The 25,130-nt window shown below is 40.7% G+C and overlaps 1 protein-coding gene across 3 annotated transcripts in view; it reads left to right on the forward strand.

The window, feature by feature from the left end:
- The window catches only part of LOC141365295 (CAP-Gly domain-containing linker protein 4-like), a 110,412-nt gene that overhangs the window by 19,781 nt on the left and 65,501 nt on the right, over nt 1-25,130 (forward strand). For all 3 annotated transcript variants that reach the window (XM_073869489.1, XM_073869490.1, XM_073869491.1), the window contains 3 exons: nt 18,036-18,129; nt 20,975-21,136; nt 21,261-21,379. In XM_073869489.1, coding sequence (XP_073725590.1) covers nt 18,036-18,129; nt 20,975-21,136; nt 21,261-21,379 — 375 coding nt within the window. The remainder of the gene's footprint in view (nt 1-18,035; nt 18,130-20,974; nt 21,137-21,260; nt 21,380-25,130) is intronic.

Consider the following 25,130-nt stretch of genomic DNA (forward strand, 5'->3'; position numbering starts at 1 on the left):
GTAGCAGTTCGAGCTCCAGCAGCAGAAGCTCGAATATATATGTATATATATATATATTTAAGCAATATCGCTCGAGTAGGAGTGTGATATAGCTCTATATCATCACGGCTGTGATTAGGCCAGAGACACGAGGCCGCAGGTGTTACGGAGTTATTTTAAAAGCCTCTTTGTTTGAGAACTACTTCTTCCGCCACGGATTTGAGGGCGGCCAGAATGACAGGTAAAACTTTCGGCTGCTTTGAAGCTCATAACAACTCAATGCATGGAAAAGCCGTTACTTTTATTACCGTTTCTTGGTCACAAAGTGTAGTTTTAAGATTAGTTCAGTCGAGAATGTATATGTATTATATTTAAATCTGCAGTCGATTAGTAAAGATAGCGCCTGTTTGAACGTTTGCTTAGTGAGATTCGGTACGAATGAGAACCAAAGCATGAGAGGACGTCAGTGTTCACTCGCCCCGCTGACCACAGCCCTCTCTGGGCTACACCTCTGACAGGGATTCCCCGGCTCTCATGTTGGCCTTGTTTGTTTTGATCGTCAAAATGAAATCAAATCAGCAGTATTTGGTGTCATGATCAAACTATTACTTGTTTTTTTATTCATATTTAGTGTCTTTTGTGTTGTTATTGTTTTGGCGCGAGGTAAAAGTTAATAAAACTAAGTTATACTTGTATAACGTTACTATTGCTTTCTCATTTATTCTTAACGCGATACGAGCACTCGATTATTATTATTAAACTTTGTTCTTGTCAGTACTATATAAAACTGTTTTTTATAAGTGTCAGAGAGATGTTTTTGCATGCTGCTTATACCAGTGGCGATATCTCATAACATGTTTTAATAGTCATGTCACGATAAAGTAAATGATCAATGTCCACATTTAAAAGCTACGGGGCTTACCTGCAGTTTCACGGTGTTTTCGCGTTCTGATAAGAAATATAGCTCCAGAAAAAAACGAGTGTCTATATTCCTCTTTCAAAGTGTTAATCGTCCACACGATGTGACAAGACATTTCTCCCATTAACTTTAACGTAACATCCAAGAGCGCTGATCTTTGACGGAATAATAACTTCCGATTGGGGATTCACAGACTGATTTATGAGCTAGTAAACTAATGAGACACACAGAGAGTGATTCAAACAGCGCATCTGTGTTTTTCCATTCAGAGATGAGCCTGCTTAGGACCTCCATTCACTAGGTGGCGGAATAATACGAAAGGTGAAGCTGTTACAGTGCCGTTATCAGCACAATATCGTATGGCTCTTAGCCAATCAGATTCGAGAACCAGAAAGAACTGTTGTATAAATATATATAATCTTTGTACAAACAATATCTCTGTGAACTTGAATACATTTTTAAATGAAATCTATTTGATTAGATTCTTTTATCATCAGTTAATATATCAGCACTCTCCACATAAAATTAAATATTTTTGATAGAACACGTTATATCAAAATTAAAGCTCTTTCACAAAATATAAGATAATGGTTGATCCGATGTGTGTACTTTTAACAAATCTTTAACAAGCACTTTCTCTGTTAACAATTTTCTCAAATTTCCTGCAAAATGTATTGTATTTTGGATTTGGCTAAAGATTTAAGTTCTAATTTTAAACAATATACTCGTTTTATAGAGGGTGGGTGTGTAGAACAAGGAACCACCATTTTTGTTGTGCCCAAAAAATGTTAATACTCCTGCAAATTATTAAATGTTGCCTATAAATATAATGATGCAATAATTGGGTATGTAGTTATTACAATAAGAGGTCAACAATACTACACTGTAAAAAATGTGCTGTAATTTTGCAGCTGGTTGCCAGTAACTTACTGTAGAAGATAAAGTCTAAAAATGTTTCATGTTCATTTAACTTTGAACAAAATGTTGCCAGTAAATAACATAAATGTAAAATCTACAGTATGTTACTGGCAGCTAGTTGCCAGTAATACCCAGTAATACCAAAGAGTATAGAAGCCCAAGAGGCGAAACTCAATAGAACGCTTCATAGCAACAGTTGCCCCATGAAGTGACGGCGCGGCCGCCATTATGGACTGAAAACTGAAGGAAAACGCCGAAAAATAATGAGAGTCAATGGCACTGAACCAACTTAACATAACAAAAACTTGCCATAACTTATTTTTTTTTCTGGTCGTCATATCTAAATATGAAAACAACGTGGTTATGCATGGCCTAATTATCCTTAGGAAAATAGTATTTTGGGACAAAATATTACTATAAAAGTACGATAAGACTACTATAGAAATACTATAGCGGCTCTAGGATATTATAGAGGTATTACAGAACATTACATACTTCTCTGATGTTCTAATACCTCTATAATATTTTAAAGCTGCTATAGTATTTCTATAGTAGTCTTATCATACTTCTATAGTATGTCCCAAATTATAGTATTCCTTTAAGATTACTATACTATTTTGTCCAAAAATACTATAAGATTCTTTTTCGTAAGGGTATGTCCCCCACCGAATCGGCTTCATTAGCCTACCACTTACGGTTTGCAAAGATACAATTATAAAATTACTGCAAACCTTTAATCTATCAATATTTATGTTATATTATGCATTTTCCTTGTTATATGAATAACAGAAATTCATGAAATAATATATAGACAGACACACAGTAATAAGATATTTATTCAAATGTTGATTTTGAAATGAGTGAACATCACCATATATATGATTTGGAAAAATAAATAAATACAATTATAAATGAACATTTCTTAAGAGTTAATCTTTTACATAGAATATCACAAAAATATTAACACGTTTCTGGTGGACTGATAATTTTTGCAATTTATTGCAGAACACTGCTTGCGTTTTAACCACTTGCTCATCTTCACAACTTGTGAGGCGCGCTAACGATTTCAGCAGCTTACAGTCCACAATGGCGGCCGTGGCTCCGCAGCGCCATCTACAGACTGTTACCCATAACACAACAGAGTTTCGCCTCTTGGGCTTCTATACTCTTTGGTGATACTGTCATTTCTACAGAATTTTTGTACAGTGTAATGTACAAATATATGCATAGTGCCAAAATGTCATGTTATGTACAATTCGTGTTTTTAATCAAACATTTATTTTTGTAAATGAACTGCAGTTTGCAATAACAATCAGAGACATGACAGTCAAATCAAATAAAACAGAAGTCAGAAATGTTGGTCCAGAAAAGTCACAATGACTGTAGTGCAACTGAACGGTAGTGCAAATAAACATTTAGAAATTACAACATTTAGAAAAGACATTTTCAAATGTATTTCTTAAATGTATAAACACTTAAATACATAAGTAAAATGGTATATAATAAACATCAATTTGTGTGAACAAGAACTGGCAGAGCTGTAGAGCAAATAAGTCACAATGATAGAAGTCTAAGTGAACTGTAGTGCAAATAAACATATCTATGAAGTGTACATGTTCAACTGTATTTCTGAATGTATAAACATTAAAAAAATAACTAAATAAAATGGTATATAATAAACATCTATAGGTGTGACCAAAAACTGGCAGAGCGCTCCTTCTGTGCTCCTCTTTCTCTCTTCTGTGCTTCGCTTTCAATTTTTTCCCTTTAGCATCTTTTAATTAGATGAACCTCTCCAGAGGTTTGTCTCGGACTGTTTTCTTTTGTTTAGATTGGACCTTGTCACGGCTGGTGCTGGATGATCCTGAAGACGTGCTTGCTTGGGCCTCCTCACTTTTGCTCACATCATTTTTAGCAGAAATATTGCTGTGAACACTGTAAAGATAAATTTAGTTTTCATCAGAAACAATCTTTCACACTGAGGGCCATGCCACGATATCCATGAGGTCAATATTTGATTACAAATGTAATTTAGATTCATGGGATTTTATCTGGCTAAACAAATTCAGCAGATGTTACCTATACACTGTTGTGATACGTAATACGTTGTGTACGTAAGCAGGAAGTGATGTTGTGTATGATGCTTGGATGCTGAGACACGCAGTAAAGTTGTTACTAGTTCATCTACCCTGTGGTCGAGTATTACTTCATGGTGGCAGCGGTGAAAAACTCTAATATTAATAGCGTGCACATCCTTGTCAACGCAAGTACAGAAACGTGCAACAAGATTCAAATATATTGACGACCGCGCTGAAGTTTTAACGGAGTTAACAACGCGACTTCACCTGTTAACGTTACACGTGTTGCAGATCGGAGAAGGCACTTTGTCCGTGGATAATTGTGAATCGGTCTAAGAAACACAACGAAAGCAAAACGGAACACACAAGGAAAATTTACAACGTGAGTACCGCAAAAAACAAAAAGTTAAAGAATGGCAGCACATCTACCAATGATGAACTGGTCTGATCCTGATCTAAGTGAGGCAATGTCCTTATTTAAACAAAAAATGAATCTATATCTGGAAGATGAAGAAATAATAGATGCAGATAAAAAAGCTAGGAAAGTGTGTAGAGGCATTGGAGATGAGGGTTTAAAACGACTCAATGCAAGTGGTCTCAGTGAGGCAGATAAGAGAAATCCTGACACCTTGTGGAACTTCTTTGAAGGACAACTAAAGTTAAATGTTAACTTCAGAATTCACAGGCTACATCTCATGCAATACAGACAGAGAACAGATGAGAGCATTGATGATTTTGTGACCAGAGCCAGAACACTAGCATTGAAATGCCAATTTACAGATGAAGAGCTTACTGTAATGAAAGATTAGTTGAGCTGATCATTGCCAGGACTCCCTTTGATGCTTTAAGAAATTATCTTTATAGCAAGCCTAAAGGGCATCCAATTGCTAAAGTACTAGCAGGGGGGCGAAAACACGAAGCTTTAGCAGCTGGAAATGAACAAATTCAACAGCTCAGCTTGCCACACAAGGATAAAGTCCATGTAATAACAAGAGGACGAACATGTCAAAACTGTGATAGGAACCACAAACCCAGGCAATGCCCTGCATATAATGATACATGCTCTATGTGTGGAAATAAAGGCCATTGGGCAAAATGCTGTAAAAAGACAAGACGACAAAGACACAGCGCAGAAGCAAGTCACGACCACGCACCGGATACCAAAGACATACATACCCAAGAAGAGACTACAAGCACAAGGATGAGCCCAGCATCAATGTGGTAGACAATACTAAAGAAGATGATGTAAGCACATACCAAAAACACTTTTACTCCATCACCATCAGTGCAAAGTGTTTACATAGCATCCATGTGAAGCCACCCAGAGATGAAGCATATACAACGCTGAATGTTAAACCACCACACTTACAAGGACAGGGATACACACTTCGTCTAAAAATAGACACCGGTGCATCAGGAAACACACTCCCATCGCGTACATTCCAGCAGATGTATGGAACAGCACCACAAAATATGCAACACCTGAAACCACCATCCAACATAAAGCTGACGTCGTATACCGGTGACATAATACCCTGTTATGGAATTCTCAATATGCTGTGCCAGTACAAACCCGCAGAAGCTAAATGCAAGCTTGAAGAGGTGTCCTCACAAGATACCAACTGTAGAGGAACTAAACCCAAAATTTGCAAATGCAAAAGTATTTAGCAAGCTAGATGCAAAAGCTGGATACTGGTCGATACATCTGGATGAGGAGTCACAAATTCTGACTACCTTCCGAACTCCCTTCTGCAGATATTGCTGGAGACGCTTACCATTTGGCCTTAGCGTATCCCAAGATCTCTTCCAAGCAAGGATGGACCAAATTCTAGAAGGTCTCCATGGTGTAATAAGTATAGCAGATGACGTCGCTGTATGTGGTACTGATGAGGAAGAACACGACAGAAACCTACAAAACCTGATGAAAAGAGCAGTAGAAAAGGGCCTGGTGTTCAACAGTGATAAATGCAATATCAAACAAAAGAGCATATCATTCTTTGGAAACCTGTACACAGACAAAGGTATCATGCCAGACCCAGCCAAAGTCCGAGACATACAGAAGATGCCAACACCACAAGGCAAAGATGACCTCCACCGATTTATGGGCATGATGAATTACCTCTCACCTTACATACCAAGGTTTGCAGAGAAAGCACACACACTAAGGGGTTTGCTAAAGACTGACTCACAATGGGCATGGGATGATGACTATCAGAAGTGCTTTGATGAGCTGAAAGCAACAGTGACTGTGGATGCGTGTCTGAAATACTACAACCCAACAACCACCCTCACACTGGAGGTGGACGCATCACAGAAAGGTATTGGTGTTGCACTAGTACAAGACAATAGACCCATTGCTTTCGGTTCAGAGACACTGACTTAATGCCAGTCAAGATATAGCAACATAGAGAGAGAGAGATGCTTGCTATTGTGTATGGCATGCAACGATATCATACATACCTGTATGGCAAATCATTTGTTGTTGTGACGGACCACAAACCACTTGTCACAATATGCACAAAACCTCTGCATGCCGCTCCCCCCAGACTACAACGCATGCTAATCAAGACACAAGGGTACAATTACAATGTTGTGTACCGCCCTGGAAGTCAAATGATCCTAGCAGATGCCCTCAGTCGCCTGCCGAATCCAGAAAACAATGAAGACATCGAACTGGATGAACGTATACGGACTCGATACAGAATTTGAGGATCCTACGCAGCAAACCATTGCAATAATACATTTCTCCCAGGAAAAACAAGAGACTCTCAGAACCGAGACTGAGAAAGACCCCAAACTCAGTGCACTAAAAGAAATCATCCATCACGGATGGCCTGACAAGATACAGGACCTGCCAAAGGATCTGTGTAGTTACTGGTCTTTTCGAGATGAACTTGCCATAGAAGCTGGAGTTATATTCAAGGGCAGACAGGTGCTTGTCCCGGAAACAATGACTAATGAAATTCTCACACAGCTTCATGCAGGCCACCAAGGCATAGAAAAAACACGCAGACTGGCACGAGAGAGTGTGTACTGGACGAAAATAAATACAGACATTGAGAAAATGTGCAAATCCTGAAGCACATGTGCAGAACATCAAGATGCACACCCAAAGGAACCACTCATTCCACACAAAGTACCATCCAAACCATGGCAATACATGGCATCTGACATATTTGAGATTCAAGGAAAACAGTTCCTACTTACTTTGGACAGATATTCCAAGTACCCACTGGTTGACGAAATGCCCATACCAGTAAGCAGCCATGCAGTGGCACAGAAAATGCAGATGTATATGTCCCTATTTGGAAGACCAGATGAAATAGTTACAGACAACGGACCACAATACACAGGGCAACCGTTTAAAAAATTCATAATGGAGTGGGGAATTAAGCATACCACAAGTTCACCACATTACCCAAAAAGTAATGGATTCATTGAAAGGCATGTAAGACACATTAAATCCATCATCAGAAAAACAATGCAACACAAGGGAAACACACAGATGGCTCTGCTTCAGGTTCGAGCAACTCCCATTGATAGTGACTTACCATCGCCAGCCGAATTACTCTTTGGCAGACCAGTCACAACCCTCTTACAGAGTCATGGGGATCCAGGCAAACTACAACACAGACAACACCTGGAAAACAGAACCATAATGATGAAAACACATCATGATCAGAGTAGCGGCAGAAACTTACCTCCACTGTATCCTGGACAGTACGTAAGAGTGCTTGACAAAGAGAGGAGAAAATGGGACCCGGGAACTATTGTGGAAAGATGTAAGGAGCCAAAAAGCTATCTGATACAGACACCAAATGGAAACAAAATTAGACGTAACCGGAGTCATCTCAGAGAGATGTACACCACACAACCACAAGAAACACAGAAAAATGTACAGTTCATGGAGCCACCAAAAACAAAGGTGTTTGGAACAAAGCTATAAAGACCCTGTTGAAAGAAAAATCACACAATCTTCCAAAACAAAGACAAATAAACCAATATGCACAACATCTGGAAGGATTATAATTAAACCAGCACACTACGAGGACTATGTACAATGATAAAGAGATAATAATAATAACTGTGTAGAAAGAAATTTCCTGAATATATGTTGAATGTTATGTTGGTCAACATTGAAGAAAAAGTGTGTTAATACGTTTTATGTTTTATTAATGATGGTGCTCCCTATACTCAGAACAGGTAAAGACATTATAAGTTCTGCTGATATTTTAAGTGTCTGAGTATGTAAAGAAAGGGGGATGTTGTGATACGTAACACGTTGTGTACGTAAGCAGGAAGTGATGTTGTGTATGATGCATGGATGCTGAGACACGCGGTAAAGATGTTACTAGTTCATCTACCTTGTGGTCGAGTATTACTTCATACACAGAACTCAAATTAACCTCCTAAAACCCGACCTTTGGTTTGGCTTGCATTTTAGATATCTCCAAGCTATTTGGGGATAGGAAGAAGCAATGAATATAATAACCAAATATTTTTCTTTGAACATGAAGCAGTGTAATTGACCACGTTTGTGTACAACAGGTTCCAGTTTCACACAATGAAGTATATGGTGCAAACAACAAAACATGTGATATCACACGGTGTACAGGGAACATGCCATGGTATGAAGTTAATCACTGTTCAATTTCAGTGCATTACATATCGTAATGTAATGCACCAATAATCATTTTTTTTATTACTTGCACAGTTATAATGTAGATTTGCACTACTGGTCCGTTCAATACACTACTGGACTGTGTATTTCATACTCCCTGTTCATTTGCACTGCTGGACTACTTGAATTGCATCGTCTGCACCCCTGTACTATGTACTGAATATAAGAATAACTATTCACTGCACAATAACTTGCACTCTTAACTGACTAGTTACAATCCAAATTAATTCATGCACTACTTAAATATTAATTTCACTACTGTTCTGTTTAGTGTCACGGTAGGAAATCCAATGTTTCCTCCGTGTCATGTTTTGTGTTTGTGTTTGTACTCACGTTGTGTCCATGTGCTCATTTGATTAAGTGTTGTCACCTGTGTAGTGATTACTCGCTCCAGCTGATCCTCATCACCCTTTAGCTACATATACTCACCCAGTTCTCTTCCTGTTGTCAGATCCTCATTTCATGTTGCTGATTACCACTTGGATTATCGTCTCTCGTCGTCGTGTTGGATTTGTGTTCGTGTTGTCGTCTCCGTGTGAGTGTTTGGTTGTTCCTGGTTATATCCACTGGCCATCATCACACTCTTCACCGACTTCACGATTCAATACTCATCACGCCACCGTAGACCTTCGATCACCATTGCCAACATCCTGGACTCAGTCATTCATTCTGTTATTTCACTGTATTTACCATCATTCTTAATAAATCTGTGTTGATCGCCTGCGCTTGCTTCCTCCACATTATTGTGTCGTTACAGAAGGATCTGACCATCATGGAAGCAGCAGGCGATCGCTCCCCATCTCATCTAGAAGAGTTTTTACAGAGAGCTGTAGGTCGTATGGATCGCCAGGACAAGGCGATTGATGAGATGGGTCGAGCCTTTCAAGCAATGGTGACGAAGGTTTCCGAGCTCGCCCTTCAGGCTCAACAACAACATCTACCGTCACCCACTGCGCCCCCCACGCCACCCACACCGCCGATCGCCACCGGGGGTATTCCCCAGTCCGAACCACGCCTCCCTATTCTGGAGAAGTATGCGGGTGAGCCGAAATTTTGTCGATCATTTCTCTCTCATTGTTCTTTGCACTTCGCCTTGCAGCCCCGCACGTTCACCACCGAGGAGGTGAAGGTGGCTTTCGTGCTCTCCTTGCTGACGGGGAAGGCTGCCCTCTGGGGGACGGCGGTGTGGGAGAACCACGACAGCTGCTGTGCTTCGTTCCACGCCCTCTCGGAGGAGATGAAACGGGTCTTCGATCGCTCCGTCGCCGGGAGGGAGGCGGCCAGACTGTTAGCGGACCTGCGTCAGGAGGAGAGGTCCGTGTCCGATTATTCCATCGAGTTCCGCACCCTGGCGGCGGAGTGTAAGTGGAACGAAGAGGCGCAGTGGGATCATTTCCTGCATGGGTTGGCTGACCGCATCCAACAGGAGATTCGAGCCGTGGAACTTCCCTCTTCACTCAATGGTTTAATCGATCTCACTATCCGGATTGACAACCGGCTAGACCAGGCCGCCAGACGGAGGGGGAGAACCACTCGCACAACCAGTCCAGAGGTTCAGCATCAGCGGCCAGAGGTTGCGGTCAGCCCACCTGGAGATCTGGAACCCATGCAGGTGGGGCGAGCTCGGCTCTCCCGGGAGGAGAGGATCAGGCGGAGATCCCTTGGACTGTGTTTATACTGTGGCAGCCCAGAACATCACATCCAGCGCTGCCCAGTAAAAGATCAAGCCCGATAGTAAATCTGAGGCTACTATCGGGTGGGATCTCTGCCAGGAAGACCTCATCTACATCGACACTCCTTCCGGTGAGACTACGGTGGTCCACCAACACACTGGATCAGCACGCTTTGGTGGATTCTGGGGCCGAGGGTAGTTTCATGGACTTCAACTACGCACGTAAAATCAAGATTCCTCTCACCTCCCTCAAACACCCCATTGCACCTTTTGCACTTGATGGACACAAGCTTCCAGTCATCACCCAGACCACCATTCCTGTTTCACTCATCACATCTGGTAATCATACGGAGAAGATTTCATTCCTCATCACAGACTCACCTCAGACTCCCATTGTTCTCGGTCACACTTGGCTCCATAAACACAACCCCAGGATTGATTGGCGTCTCGGATCTGTGGTTAGCTGGAGCGAGGAGTGTCATTTGTCTTGTCTTTTGTCTGCTGGTGTTAATGTTTCTAAGTCTGTGTTTCAGGGGGAAGCAGTGGATTTGACTAACGTGCCCGCGGAGTACCACGACCTGAAGGAGGTGTTCAGTAAGTCGCGGGCTGATTCTCTTCCTCCTCATCGTCCCTATGACTGTGCGATAGAGTTATTGCCAGGTACCTCTCCGCCTAAGGGCAAGTTATATTCCTTGTCTATTCCAGAGACGGCGGCCATGGAGAAATATATATCCAGTTCTCTAGCAACGGGGTTCATTCGCCCATCCTCTTCTCCAGCAGGGGCGGGGTTCTTTTTTGTGGGGAAAGAAGGACGGATCCTTGCGACCTTGTATTGACTACCGAGGGTTGAACAACATAACGGTAAAGAATACTTATCCTTTGCCGCTTATGTCTTCAGCTTTTGAGAAATTGCAGGGAGCGGCCGTTTTCACTAAATTGGACTTACGTAACGCTTATCATTTGGTCCGCATTAGGGAGAGGGACGAATGGAAGACTGCTTTTAACACCCCTCGTGGCCATTTTGAGTACTGCGTGATGCCTTTCGGGCTATCTAACTCGCCGGCAGTCTTCCAAGCACTCGTTAATGACGTGTTGCGAGACATGGTCGATCAGTTCATATATGTTTACCTGGATGACATATTGATTTTTTCTTCGTCTCTCCAGGAACACGTGCAACACGTACGATGAGTGCTTCTGCGGTTGCTAGAGAATGGATTGTTTGTCAAGGCGGAGAAATGCGTTTTTCATGCACAGTCTGTTTCTTTTCTAGGACACATCATTTCGACTGAGGGTGTTCGCATGGATCCTGAGAAGGTTAAGGCTGTGGTAGATTGGCCATCCCCAGAGTCTCGCAAGGCCCTGCAGAGATTTCTGGGGTTCGCCAATTTTTATCGCCGTTTCATTCGCAATTTCAGCCAACTAGCCGCACCTCTGACCGCTTTGACTTCCCCTAGTTTGACGTTCAGGTGGTCAGACGCAGCTGAGGCTGCGTTTGCCAAACTGAAAAGCTGCTTTGTGTCAGCTCCTATTCTTGTCACCCCTGATCGCTCACGTCAATTCATAGTGGAGGTCGACGCGTCAGAGGTGGGGGTAGGAGCAGTGTTATCCCAGCGCGCATCCTCAGACGGAAAGGTTCATCCTTGCGCGTATTATTCTCATCGTTTATCTCCTGCGGAAGTTAACTATGACATTGGCAATCGGGAGTTGTTGGCCGTCAAATTGGCACTGGAAGAGTGGCGTCACTGGCTTGAAGGGTCGGGTGTACCTTTCATTGTATGGACGGACCATAAGAATCTCGAATACATTAGAACTGCTAAAAGACTTAACTCCAGGCAGGCTCGGTGGGCATTGTTTTTCGGTCGTTTCGATTTTACACTTTCTTACCGGCCGGGTTCCAAAAACATCAAACCCGATGCTTTATCCCGTCTTTTTGAGCGTTCCGATCGTACTGCTACTCCCGAGCCCATTTTACCGGAGACCATCATAATCTCCGCGCTCAGTTGGGAGGTCGAATCGAAGGTGTTGACTGCCTTAGAAGGGGTAACGCCCCTTCGAGACCCTGGTCCCACATCTCGCTAGATTTTATTACCGCCCTCCCACCCTCCAAGGGTAATACGGTGATTTTAACCGTAGTGGACCGGTTCTCGAAGGCGGCTCATTTCATCCCCTTGCCCAAATTGCCATCAGCCAAGGAAACAGCGGTAACCGTCATTGACCACGTCTTCCGTATACATGGCCTTCCGACAGACGTGGTTTCTGACAGGGGTCCCCAATTTGTGTCCAAATTTTGGCGAGAATTTTGTAAATTGTTAGGGGCGACTGTGGGGGGGTTCCATCCCCAGAGCAATGGTCAAACCGAGCGAGCCAATCAGGATGTTGAAAGGGCATTGCGGTGTTTGGCCTCCAACAATCCTTCATCCTGGTGTCAACAACTCTCAATTGTGGAGTACGCACACAATTCTCTGCCAGTGTCATCTACGGGCATGTCTCCATTTAAGTGTAGTTTAGGGTACCAACCACCTAATTTTGTTAGTACTGAATCCGAGGTGTCGGTCCCCTCCGCAAACGCACTAGTCCAGAGGTGTCACCGCACCTGGACCAGAGCACGTAGAGCTCTGCTCCAGGCAAGGTCGCGCACCAAGGCTAAGGCCGATCGCCACCGGTCGAAGCCTCCCCGTTACGTCGTCGGTCAAAGAGTGTGGCTTTCAACCCAGAACATTCCGATGCGTTCCGTTTCGAATAAGCTTGCTCCCAAATTTATTGGCCCGTTTTTTGTTACCAAAATCATTAATCCGGTAACTGTGCGTCTTAGCCTTCCACCGGCGTACAGGAGGGTTCATCCCGTGTTCCATGTGTCCAAAATTAAACCGGTGATTTTCTCCCGTCTTAATCCGCCTGCCCCGGTCCCCCCCCCCGCCTCGTATCGTTAATGGGGAGACCACATATTTGGTTAATCGTATTCTGGACTCTAGACGGAGGGGACGCGGTTTTCAGTACTTGGTGGATTGGGAAGGTTACGGTCCGGAGGAGAGAAGGTGGGTTCCTGCTCGGGACATACTGGATCACCGCCTTATTGATGATTACAATCTTCAGGTAAAGCAGGCTGGGAACGCCAAGGGGCGTTCCTAGGGGAGGGGGTACTGTCACGGTAGGAAATTTAATGTTTCCTCCGTGTCATGTTTTGTGTTTGTGTTTGTACTCACGTTGTGTCCATGTGCTCATTTGATTAAGTGTTGTCACCTGTGTAGTGATTACTCGCTCCAGCTGATCCTCATCACCCTGCAGCTACATATACTCACCCAGTTCTCTTCCTGTTGTCAGATCCTCATTTCATGTTGCTGATTACCACTTGGATTATCGTCTCTTGTCGTCGTGTTGGATTTGTGTTCGTGTTGTCGTCTCCGTGTGAGTGTTTGGTTGTTCCTGGTTATATCCACTGGCCATCATCACACTCTTCACCGACTTCACGATTCAACACTCATCACGCCACCGTAGACCTTCGATCACCATTGCCAACATCCTGGACTCAGTCATTCATTCTGTTATTTCACTGTATTTACCATCATTCTTAAGAAATCTGTGTTGATCGCCTGCGCTTGCTTCCTCCACATTATTGTGTCGTTACATTTAGTTTATTATGTACATATCCATTTGTAAATTTCTGTATATTATGTTCATAGTACCACCCATAGTAAGTTTTTACATCGTATTCCATAATCCTGCACCTATGCAAATACTGATATCCTACACTTTTTGTACTGCTTTTGCACTTCTGGTTAGACCTAAACTACATTTCCTTGCCTTGTACTTGTGTAATGACAATAAAGTTGAATCTAATCTAATCATATAGCCCACACAGCTATGTATTGTAATGTTCTAATATATATCACGTTACCTTCGAAATTCAGTCGATGATGTGAGGAACTCCGACACCTTCATAAACCTCCACAGCCTCGATGCATCTTCTTTGTGTGTTTACCTGCTCCACGTGCTCTGCAAGACCATTTTGTGCTTGAGCGCCACCAAGTCGTGTTTTACTGGAACTTCAGCAGAGCCAGGCACGTGAACAAAAGCGGCAATCTCATTGGGCGGACAACCAAAAAAAGTGTCCGAGGCGTTTTTCTGAAAATGACCCTTTTGCGCCTCGCGCTTTATGCGTGGGTGTGCGCAACTCACATTGGGGCTCGTTCTTGAGTCACGAGACGTTAAACGTCGACAATAAACGCGCACGAAAAACTTCCTGGTGTGTAAAGACCTTAAGACACACGGAAAGTGTTTGAAAAACAGCCTTTGTGACCGTGGATTTGTGTGGGTGACCATCTGCTCTGGTGGCAGCTTTTTCCAGTCAGAGATGAGGGTATGCATCAAGTGTTTTAAAAAGCCTCCCTCACTTCTAAAATGACCAGTAGGTGGCAGAATGATACAAACAGTGAAAAGGTTACTGTTATCAGTAGAAAATTGCACGGTTGGGAAGGGCTCTTAGCCAATTAGATTCGAGAAACAGAAAGTGTTGTATAAAAAATATATTTTTGTATGTTTAACAGAATAAATAAACTCATACAAGTTTAGAACAACATGAGAGTGAGTCATGATTGACAGAATTTTCATTTTTGGGTGAACTATCCCTTAACCCTCAAATGGTCCTTGGGGGGGTCTATGTGACCCCAAACGACATTTCATTAGTTAAAAAATGTTCCCTTCATCTCAGAGATATAACATTTTGTGACTTTTCCTAAATAATCTATCTTTACATACACAAAAAGCTGTGCTTGATTCGGTTGTTCTAAAGGTATGTAACATTTTTTTTTTAAAAGTCCCGTTCTTTCTGTGTTTTTGAAGCTTTGATTGTGTTAACAGTGTGCAATAAAACATGTGTTCATGTTTCACATGCAAAAAACGCGTTTTTTTACTTATCTGTAAACCGCTGTTTTCACTGTCCTTAAAACAGGCTGATGTCTTCCTTGTTCTATGAATCTTATGCCTCGGGCCGGCCCTGATTTTATATCATGTAAATTTAAATGTTTAAATGACATTGTGCTGCGTTGCGTTTTGAAGCATGGTAAAGATAATCTATGCTAAAGACGTTTGTTGTTTTGTATATGCTAATAGCTACACTTAATTATCTTTTGAATGATCAAAACCTGCTTAGCTGAATGCTTGAGTGTTAAATCAATCAAACGCCTGTAATATTGAGAAAATCTTTTTTCTTACAATTATGCTTTCAATTTTGGGGTCATATAGACCCCAAGGGCCAGTAGTGTAAACAGAAATCAAAAAGTGTTTGAGGGTTAATACATTTTTGGGTATCCTATCTTAGATGGATTTTTTTAGTGAGCTTGTTGTAATTATGACCTTTCAGCAAATCATATTGCGTTCAATTTTGTTATAAGAAGGTGTCTCACATAAAATTTTTAAAAATGCAATTGGTCTTTTTCTGATATTTACATATTCAATTTACCACACCAATCTTAGCTTTGTTACATCAGGAGAAAGCAGATTTATTTTCAAAAGTTAAGATAACTTGCATTCTATTGAAAGATTTTGAAAACAAATATTTTGTATTAAAAATAACATGCACAACAAAACGAGAGACGAAATGATTTAATATTTTGTTTCAGTTGAGTTGCCTTATACCATAAAACACACACCACACACACACACACACACACACACACACACACACACACACACACACACACACACACACACACACACACACACACACACGCACGCACGTGCACACACACACACACCCAATCCCTATTTTTAGTCTCAGGATATGTGGGCTGCAGTGTTTTCTAGGTAGTGTACAGTATAGGGCTTTTCACACTGCGCTTAACCCTGGGTTATCTTTGTTCTAAACCGTGCTTTTAACTCTGGGTTAAAGAGCGTTTCACACTTGTAATTTAGAAGCAGGTAATTTTATCCCTAAAATTTAGCATGCCAAATGCATGCAGTGTGAAACAAAGCAGGGCTGGAATGTTGTGATTTGATGCTTAGCAATGGACAGCCAATTAAAAACTGAAGTACAGATACCTCATATCACCATTTGTGTACTGAAAGCACCTGAATTTGAGTAAAACTTACATCCCAGGAGACTTAAAACATCCAAGAGAGATTTACGTTTACATTCAACCTGTTCTGTCACTGATGTGGAAGCGCGAGACAAGTGGTTATTTAAAGTGACAGCGCGCAGTTTTAATACAGTCAGTTTGACATCTTTTTATCCAATCATGGCTGTTTATACCACAAATATGCAAATGAAAATGTTAACCCAGGGTTTAGGTATATGCACATTGTGAAACGTCAGATTATGAATTCCCAGGGTTATCTCTTAACCCCTGGTTAAAAATGAACCGTGTGAAACGTGAAACAGATAACCCAGAATTCCTTTAACCCGGGGTTTAGAATAACCCAGGGTTAACAATTTCCGGTGTGAAAAGCGCTTGGGCCCTATTTTAACGATCTGAAACGCAAGTGCAAAGCGCAAGTGACTTTGTGGGCAGATCTTGGGCGCTGTTGCTATTTTCCCGGCGGGAGAAATAAGTCTTGCACCAGGCGCAAATCAATAAAGGGTTGGTCTGAAGTAGGTTAATTATTCATAGGTGTGGTTTGGGCGTAATGTCAAACATCAAATAAACCAATCAGAGCGCTATCCAACATTCCCTTTAAACGCAAGGGCGCAAGTTCCATGGCGGGTTGCTTTTATAATGACGGATTTACCAGGCGCACGCCAGGAGCAGTTCACAGCTGAGGAGACCCACGTTCTTGTAAGAGCAGTCAAAGACAGAGAAGTTGTTTTGTATGGGGATGGGAGAAACCCGCCCAAATCAGCGTAGGTTAAACAGGCGTGAGAGGAAATAGCCACAATTGTCTCATCAGCTGGCTTCCCCATCGTTGTGCCAAGTGCTACAATGATGTCAGGAGACGAGGAATCCCAAGCTTGCCAGCATAAATCGGACACGCCGTGTAACGGGAGGTGGATCTGTCTCTACACATGACCTGACGCCAGCAGAGGACATCGCTGCGTCCACCCTCACTGCTGAAAGGGTTTGGGGGCTTTGAAATCGGAAACGCAAGCAAGGCCCAACCCCAAAGTACACTTACAAATCAAGTTCATATACATTAAGGTTTCTTATAAAAACATTTTAATTATTATTTACATAAAATAAACGTAATACAACCACACAACAAACTTATGAAAATATTTTAATCGTTATTTGCATGAGAATTTTTTAACGCAGACACACAATACATAAAAACTATCACCACAATGCTCACCACAATGGTTTCCCTTATCTCATGTATTTTTTATTGTAACAATTATTGATTTGCAAAAATAACTGTTGCATCTGTGTGGATTAGATAAGCAATGCGCTTTGTGCACGCTATACATTATGGTCAAGCATGCGCCCTTAAAATAGCATAATGAACTACACGTAACGCGCCACTGACTTTAGACTAGTTTTTTCTGGTTAGTAGCGCAATTGTTTTTTGAAACTTCAAAATAGCATCAGGGATGGTTTGCGCCGGAACACGCCTACTTTTTTGCGCTGAACCGCCCAGGGAGCGCAAGTTCATTCCCTAGTTTACTGACGTGCGTCTGTCGAGGGAAAAACCCGCTGTGCGCCGGTGCAAAATACAAAATGATACATGCGTCACTGACAAAGTCAATTGCGCTGGGTGCAAGATAGGGCCCCTTATGTGTATCTTTCTGCATTAAGTCTTTACTATCTGGATGTCTTTGGTATTTCTATTCAAATGGGATTTGTGTGCATTGCTCTATAGATTCTGAAGAGAGGCTGCGGTGTCAATGACAGAGATGGTCTCACTGACATGACTTTACTTCACTACAGTTGTAAAGCAGGGGCTCCTGGAATAGGTGAGCATGCATGTATATACTCACGTTTGGAAAAAAACAACAACACTAATTAATGCTTTTTATTATACTGGTATGCTATATAAGACCAGACATCCCAGCAGAAATGGGAAAAGTACACACATCCCTTACTAAAGTTGAAGTACAGATAGTCGTGTTTAAAAATACTCAAGTAAAAGTCTTACATCTTTTTTTTCAGTTGTTTTAAACATATTAGTGGCTAATTTCACATAACACTGTATTCAGCACAAACTGTGTTAAAATAAAATGTGAATAACATGTCTGTACATGTTTGTATTTTAAAGTAAATTATGTATATGCATGGTTAGTGAAAAAAAGTAAGGCCAAGTAGCACCTACTAAACATTTGTTCACAAGCAAAAAAGTACTGGATCTTGTAGAGTTGGGAATTTGACACAAAAAATTATAATATTTTACCCACTAATTTACATGAAACAATATATAGATTGAACTTTTGTTAGACACTTGTTGTGTAAAGGCAATATGCAAGGGAGGGTCAGTGGTCATGAATATTAATGGCATTCACACCTGAGGAGATAAAGACCCAACCCCCTAATGCCTCAACGAGGATTGATTTTGCTAGAATGAATTTGAGGAGATTTAAAGAGAAAATATTTTGCTTGTAATTTAAAAACAAAATAGCATACCTGCAAACGAGTCGCTTTTCGGCGAAAATCGCCGTTTTGAATTGAAAAAGGTCATCCATGTGAATCATGTAGATCCGAAGAGTTTTTGTTTTTTTAGGGGGGGGTCTCAACTTCTCATAAACGGGAGTTTCAAAAACCTACTGCGGTCTGCTTCACAAAAATAATAAAAGCTCTTTGGTAATCACGCGAGGTCATCACAGCGTGGTTAAGGTTAGGATAGCCGATTGGTCAATGGATGGGACCTGAACAAATGGGGTTACGTGAAAGGCGGGTCTATATAACATCATATGTGTCCCACATCATTAATGATTAACATTGTCTGCTAACATATATTTTACATTTTGAAGTAGATGCAATCTGACGAAGCTCGCGCTATTTAATGTGCACTTCCGGTTTACAATACCTCCGAGTTCTCCTAGGCGCGACGCTTAGCTGCGCGGCAGGTGTGCGATCCCCTTTAGTGTAAGGGTGGATTCATCTATGAGACTGGTCTGGTGTTAGCCAGGCTATTATTTAATTGTATTTTTTCCACATTTATTTATTAATGTATTTATTTATTTATTTATACTTTTATTTATTTCCACTTTTATTTATTTTCACATTTATTTATTTATATATTTTTTTTCACATTAATTAATTTATTCATTTCTTTGTCTGTAGGCTAATGGGGGGGGGGGATGTTTCACCTCAGACATAACAATCAATCTCTGAGTGCCAGTGCTGCAGCATTTAGGCTACAGTGACACCTTGTGGTGTGACCAAGCGAACGAAGTTGCACAGATTCTGTTCATATTTCATGTCTTATTTTAGTCTAATGAAAAAAACTTCCAAAACCCACAGTTAGATGGTGTTTTTTAACTCTTTCACCGCCAGAGTTTTTAAAAAAAAGTTGCCAGCCAAGCACCAGCGTTTTTCATGATTTTCACAAAAGTTTAATGCCTTCCAGAAAATGTTGTTCTTTAAATATATAAACATACAATATATCAAATGAAAGAACAGACCCTCTGCTTTCAAACAAACAAACAAAAAATGTTTCATCCTACCTTCAGTAGTTCTTTAGTAATCAGCTTTTGAATATGGGTAGGTTTCTGCAAAAACACCACATTTTGAGCAAAAAGCAGAGATAATTCAATTTTTGTGACAGACTTTTCATAGAGATTCCATTCAGAGCGATCTTTAAAACAGACACGGACATGCAGCTGCGGAAGGGTATAATAGCGGTATTGCGGAAATACGGAAATACTCGTCATTGGCGGGGAAGCGTTTTCTCTTGATTGACGAGATATCTCGTCAACGGCGGCGAAAGAGTTAAGCCTACCACCCTTCGTCTGTTTGTAAATGTAAATAATTTATTCTAAATTAACCAAAATATGCTAATCTGTATATTTAAACATAACATTTCAGGAGAAAAGATCTGGAAAGATCTGTGGTGATATGGCTTAGTTATTTTGTTTAGCTCATTCAACTGCTGTGCATTGTCAGATTTTAGCGCATTCAAATTTGTTAACGCCTAATTTGGATCTGGTGATTATGATTACATTGGATGCAAATTTTACTGTATCCACTTGTAGTGTCTCTATTATAAACGGACAAGTACAGTATATTGATATAGGCAAGGGTATAGGCTTATTGCTTTAGCAAAACTTTAGCTAACTTACTAGTCATGCCTATTAGCAAGAAAACAAGTTAAATAAATTTGTTTTGTGGCTAATTAGGTGTAAAGTTTAGTATTTTGTTCATCACACACCTAAACAACAAGCCAAAAAAAATACAACTCAGTTGGGAGCTGGGAATGGCTACTGCCTACCTGTGTGATGTGCCAGTATCGGAGATGTGAGCTGCACAGACGTATGGACTCGCGGGCACGTGCAGGGGCTGAGAGAGGGAGAGATTGCATGGGAAGTTATTTTTTTATAAAACAAAAAAATACATTAAAACTAACGAGTCTGTTTTGAAAATGTAAAAAGTAAAAAGTACAGATATTTGTGGGAAAATGTAAGAAGTAAAAGTAAAAAGTTGCCAGAAAAATAAATAGCGAAGTTAAGTACTGATACCAAAAAAAATCTATTTAAGTACAGTAACAAAGTATTTGTTACTTCCCATCTCTGCATCCTAGCAAGGACATCTTATTCTGTCAGGCCTTGTAGAAACTGTGAAAGTGATTTACATTTGTGTTTGCAGGTGATGCTGAGAGCTCAGCCAGTTTTGCTCGTCAGCTGCTTTCTCTGGGAGCCGAACCATCCCTACGCAGTCGCTGGACAAACATGAATGCTCTGCACTATGCTGCATATTTCGATGTTCCCCCTCTCATCCGAGTGGTTCTTCAGGCTTCGCAGTCAGGAGGTGAGGAGAGGTGATGGAATGACAGCAAGCATAAAATCATAATCACAGTTTGAATCCCATGGCAATAACAAACAGAAAGTGTTTGTGTGATGTATCTGACCGTATGTGGGCTTTGGGATTTCAGAGGTGGACTCAACCTGCAGCGATTTTGACTTTGGCACCGCCTTGCACATTGCTGCCTCGAACCTGTGCATTTCTTCAGTGAAGTGTTTGCTGGAGATGGGAGCTAACCCTACTTTTAAGGTAAGTTATTTTAACTAGTAAATCATAGGTAGATGATTAGGCAGATAGAGTTTCAAGAAAACATCTGAACCCCTGGATAAACTACACCACTGGATTTTTGCCTACATTGGTCATACATTTGTAGGAAAGACAAATTAATATAAAATGTCTTTGTTGACCACATACTCAAACATTCACATGGCAGGGTGGACAACATATTCAAATCCATAGGTGTACATGCTTCTACATTACATGGTACTTGCTAACATCTATTGAGATATCTATTGTATGCAAAACACCACACAAGAATGCAGCTTTCATAGCCGCAAGAAGCCTGATACAATATTCAAAAGTTAAGTGATGCAACAACACAGCAAGCCATATTCACAGGGGTAAATAAACAGCAGAATTGCTTCAACAAGAGGATACACATTCTGGAGTGGCCCAGTCTAAGTGCTGACCTCAACCTGATTCAGATTTGGGATGACCTCATTAGAGTAATTCACAAGACAACCAAAGAATATTTCTGAAGAGTTTCTTGAAGAGCAATGGTGCTAAATTTCTCCTGACATGTTGTTTAGGTCTGATCCTTTATTACAATAAACATTTAAAGGTGCAGTGTGTAATTTTAGAAGGATTTCTTGACAGAAATGCAACATAATATACAAAACTATATTATCAGGGGTGTATAAAGACCTTTCATAATGAACCGTTATGTGATTATTACCTTAGAATGAGACGTTTTTATCTACATACACTGAGGGCCCCCTTACATGGAAGTCACCATTTTGTGCCGCCATGTTTCTACAAAAACCCTTAACGGACAATCTTTTTTTACTAAGTTGTCTCCGATGATGACATGTTTGTTCGGTGGCGGCTATCATAGTTTCTCTATGTGTTTCAAATGCGAGAGGTGAGCAGTGGACTAAGCCGTTGGTTGCAATTTGCAACCTCACCACTAGATGCCGCTAAAATTTACACACTGCACCTTTAAGGAAGGTTACTTTTGCCACAGGGTTAACCCACCATTATATCTAAGGATTCATATATTTTATTCTGAATGTTTACATTGTGTGAAATCTTTGGTTTGTTTGAGCAGACTGTGTTTGTCTGTTTTAACCACTGATCTATATAAATGACTGGATTGCGCATAGAACGCTTAACTTAACAGCGTGAGGTGAAGCCAGCGCAGAGTTCGAGCCGCCATCTTGGTATACCCAACCGGCAGACGGCGTCATTGACTTCCATTCAAAATCATGTTTTAAATTCACCCGCTTTACAGTGTATCAGTCACGCAAGATTATGTTTAGGATGTGTGTACGTAAATTAATGGTTAATTCTGGTGTTATTTGCAATGTTTATGCTTTAATCGGGCAGGAAAATGGATTTATAAAAAACCGTTAAGGTGAGTGTGTCTGCTGCGTTCTGTTAATGACACGGGTATAAATAAAGTTTTTTTTGACATTTAGCTACACGGTCAGCGTGATTTCTCTTAATAAGTTTAGGTAACTTGTAAGTTTAGATAACATAAAACCAGCTAATTATTGCATGCACATACGGTACAAAGTATGATCATTTATTTAGATTTCAGAATGAGCACGTTTGTCATTAATTCTAAATATGCTGCGGTCTGTCTGCTGATCTATTACCGTAATGAAGATGAATGTATAATTACTGATTAAAAACTAAAATGTACAACTTTCAGTAAATAACTATGTACATGCTTAGGACGTTTGTGTTGTCATAATGTACAGGGTAACTTCAGATATAAAAACGAAGACTAGTAAAGTGATGTTTTATCATTAAAATCTGATCGCGTCCATTGATTTAATGGAACGTTTGGGTATACCAAGATGGCGGCGCGGTGGCTTCACAGTTGTGACGTCATGCGCAATCCAGTCATTTATATAGATCAGTGGTTTTAACTAATAATATCAGAATTCATAATTCAGAAATCCATTGCCATTCCAAGGGTTCACTTAATTTTCTTGCAACCATCCAGTGGCCACACAATGTCATACTTTATAAACAGACAGACACATACACATTGACTGTCTGCTTTTTTTCCCCTCTCAGTCTGTCCCCACCAGCACAGCGGTAAATTAGCCATGCTCAATTCTCTCCCCAAACTAATTTTAAAGTCAAAGAGTGTGGCTGCCAAGGATCATTTTCCTCACAAACAGCAGATGTCACTGAATTATTGATATTATTTAAACTTGTGAAATATGTGAATTTCAGTTCAGACAGACCTTTTGGGAGAGGTCTTTCTTTTAGCATGACGATAGTCAGATGGTTTGTGCGTAAAGTGTTTATCAGAGCTTCTGCCAGAACATAAAATAGAAACTGGCGGGAGACTCGTCGTCTTCGGTTTTCTCTCTGTAATGTGAGGCAGCCAAATTTTCCTATTCTTTGTTTTTCACCCTGTGTGATCTGTGCCAGTAATGCATCTTGTTTGTTGCCAGTGCTTTTTCTCTGGGCATCTTTCTGTTTCTAATCGTTCAGGAGAGGTATTTTTAGGTTAGTGTTTGTTCATAAACAGACAGTCTAATAAAGATATTGGCACCCAGACATCAAATTATATGATAAAGCTGTGAGAATGGGCTTGGTAGACTTTTGAAATCAGAGAGCGGTCTGGAGTAGCCCAGGTTTAGCCATAAAATACTTATTTTGTAATGTGTTGCCAGGCAACAACACTGACAATGGGAAAAAAAATATAGTAGTAGAAATTGAATAAAGGAGTTGATGATAAACCAAACCATTGTTGGTCATCTGACCCACCCAGTTTCTTCTTTGTGTGCTAAGCAATGTGGTCCATCAAGTTTTTCATACATGCCATTGCGTATAGTTTTAACTACATATATCATCATTTTTGTTTTACAGTTTAGACAGTATGAATTACAAAGCAATAAATACTCTGAACTTACAAAAAATACTGTTCTTGATGAGGGTATCACTTAATAAATCTTTAATAGATTGTGTTGAATAGATTGTGGTGCGTTATAGTTATCCCTAGTTAGTGACCCAACAAAAAACATAAGTCAAATGAACAGCATACTTGCTTAACACTAAAACAATAACTAATAAAAGCTCTGGATGTCGGCATGCAGATCTTGCATTGTCATATTTTGCCAAAGCAGTTAAATGAACAATGTTCCAAAGTCATTTTTTGACGAACATAGAACTGTTTGAGCTGTTTGTTATTTGTGATGCCGAAATATTGAAATTTGTGCAAAGTGTTTTGTTGTCCACTAGGGGGTAGTCTGATGCTGTGGAAATGAACTACACTATTAGGAGAGCACTGATATTTTATGCACATATATATGTGAGTGCATATATATGTATGTATGTACAGTATTGTCCAAAATAATAGCAGTACAATGTGACTAACCAGAATAATCAAGGTTTTTAGTATATTTTTTTATTGCTACGTGGCAAACAAGTTACCAGTAGGTTCAGTAGATTCTCAGAAAAAAAATGAGAACCAGCATTCATGATATGCACGCTCTTGGGGCTGTGCAATTGGGCAATTAGTTGAATTAGTTGAAAGGGGTGTGTTAAAAAAAATAGCAGTGTGGCATTCAATCACTGAGGTCATCAATTTTGTGAAGAAACAGGTGTGAATCAGGTGGCCCCTATTTAGGATGAAGCCAACACTTGTTGAACATGCATTTGAAAGCTGAGGAAAATGGGTCGTTCAAGACATTGTTCGGAAGAACAGCGTACTTTGATTAAAAAGTTGATTGGAGAGGGGAAAACCTATAAAGAGGTGCAA

The sequence above is a fragment of the Misgurnus anguillicaudatus genome, chromosome 7 (genome assembly GCF_027580225.2).
Source record: "Misgurnus anguillicaudatus chromosome 7, ASM2758022v2, whole genome shotgun sequence".
Lineage (NCBI taxonomy): Eukaryota > Metazoa > Chordata > Actinopteri > Cypriniformes > Cobitidae > Misgurnus > Misgurnus anguillicaudatus.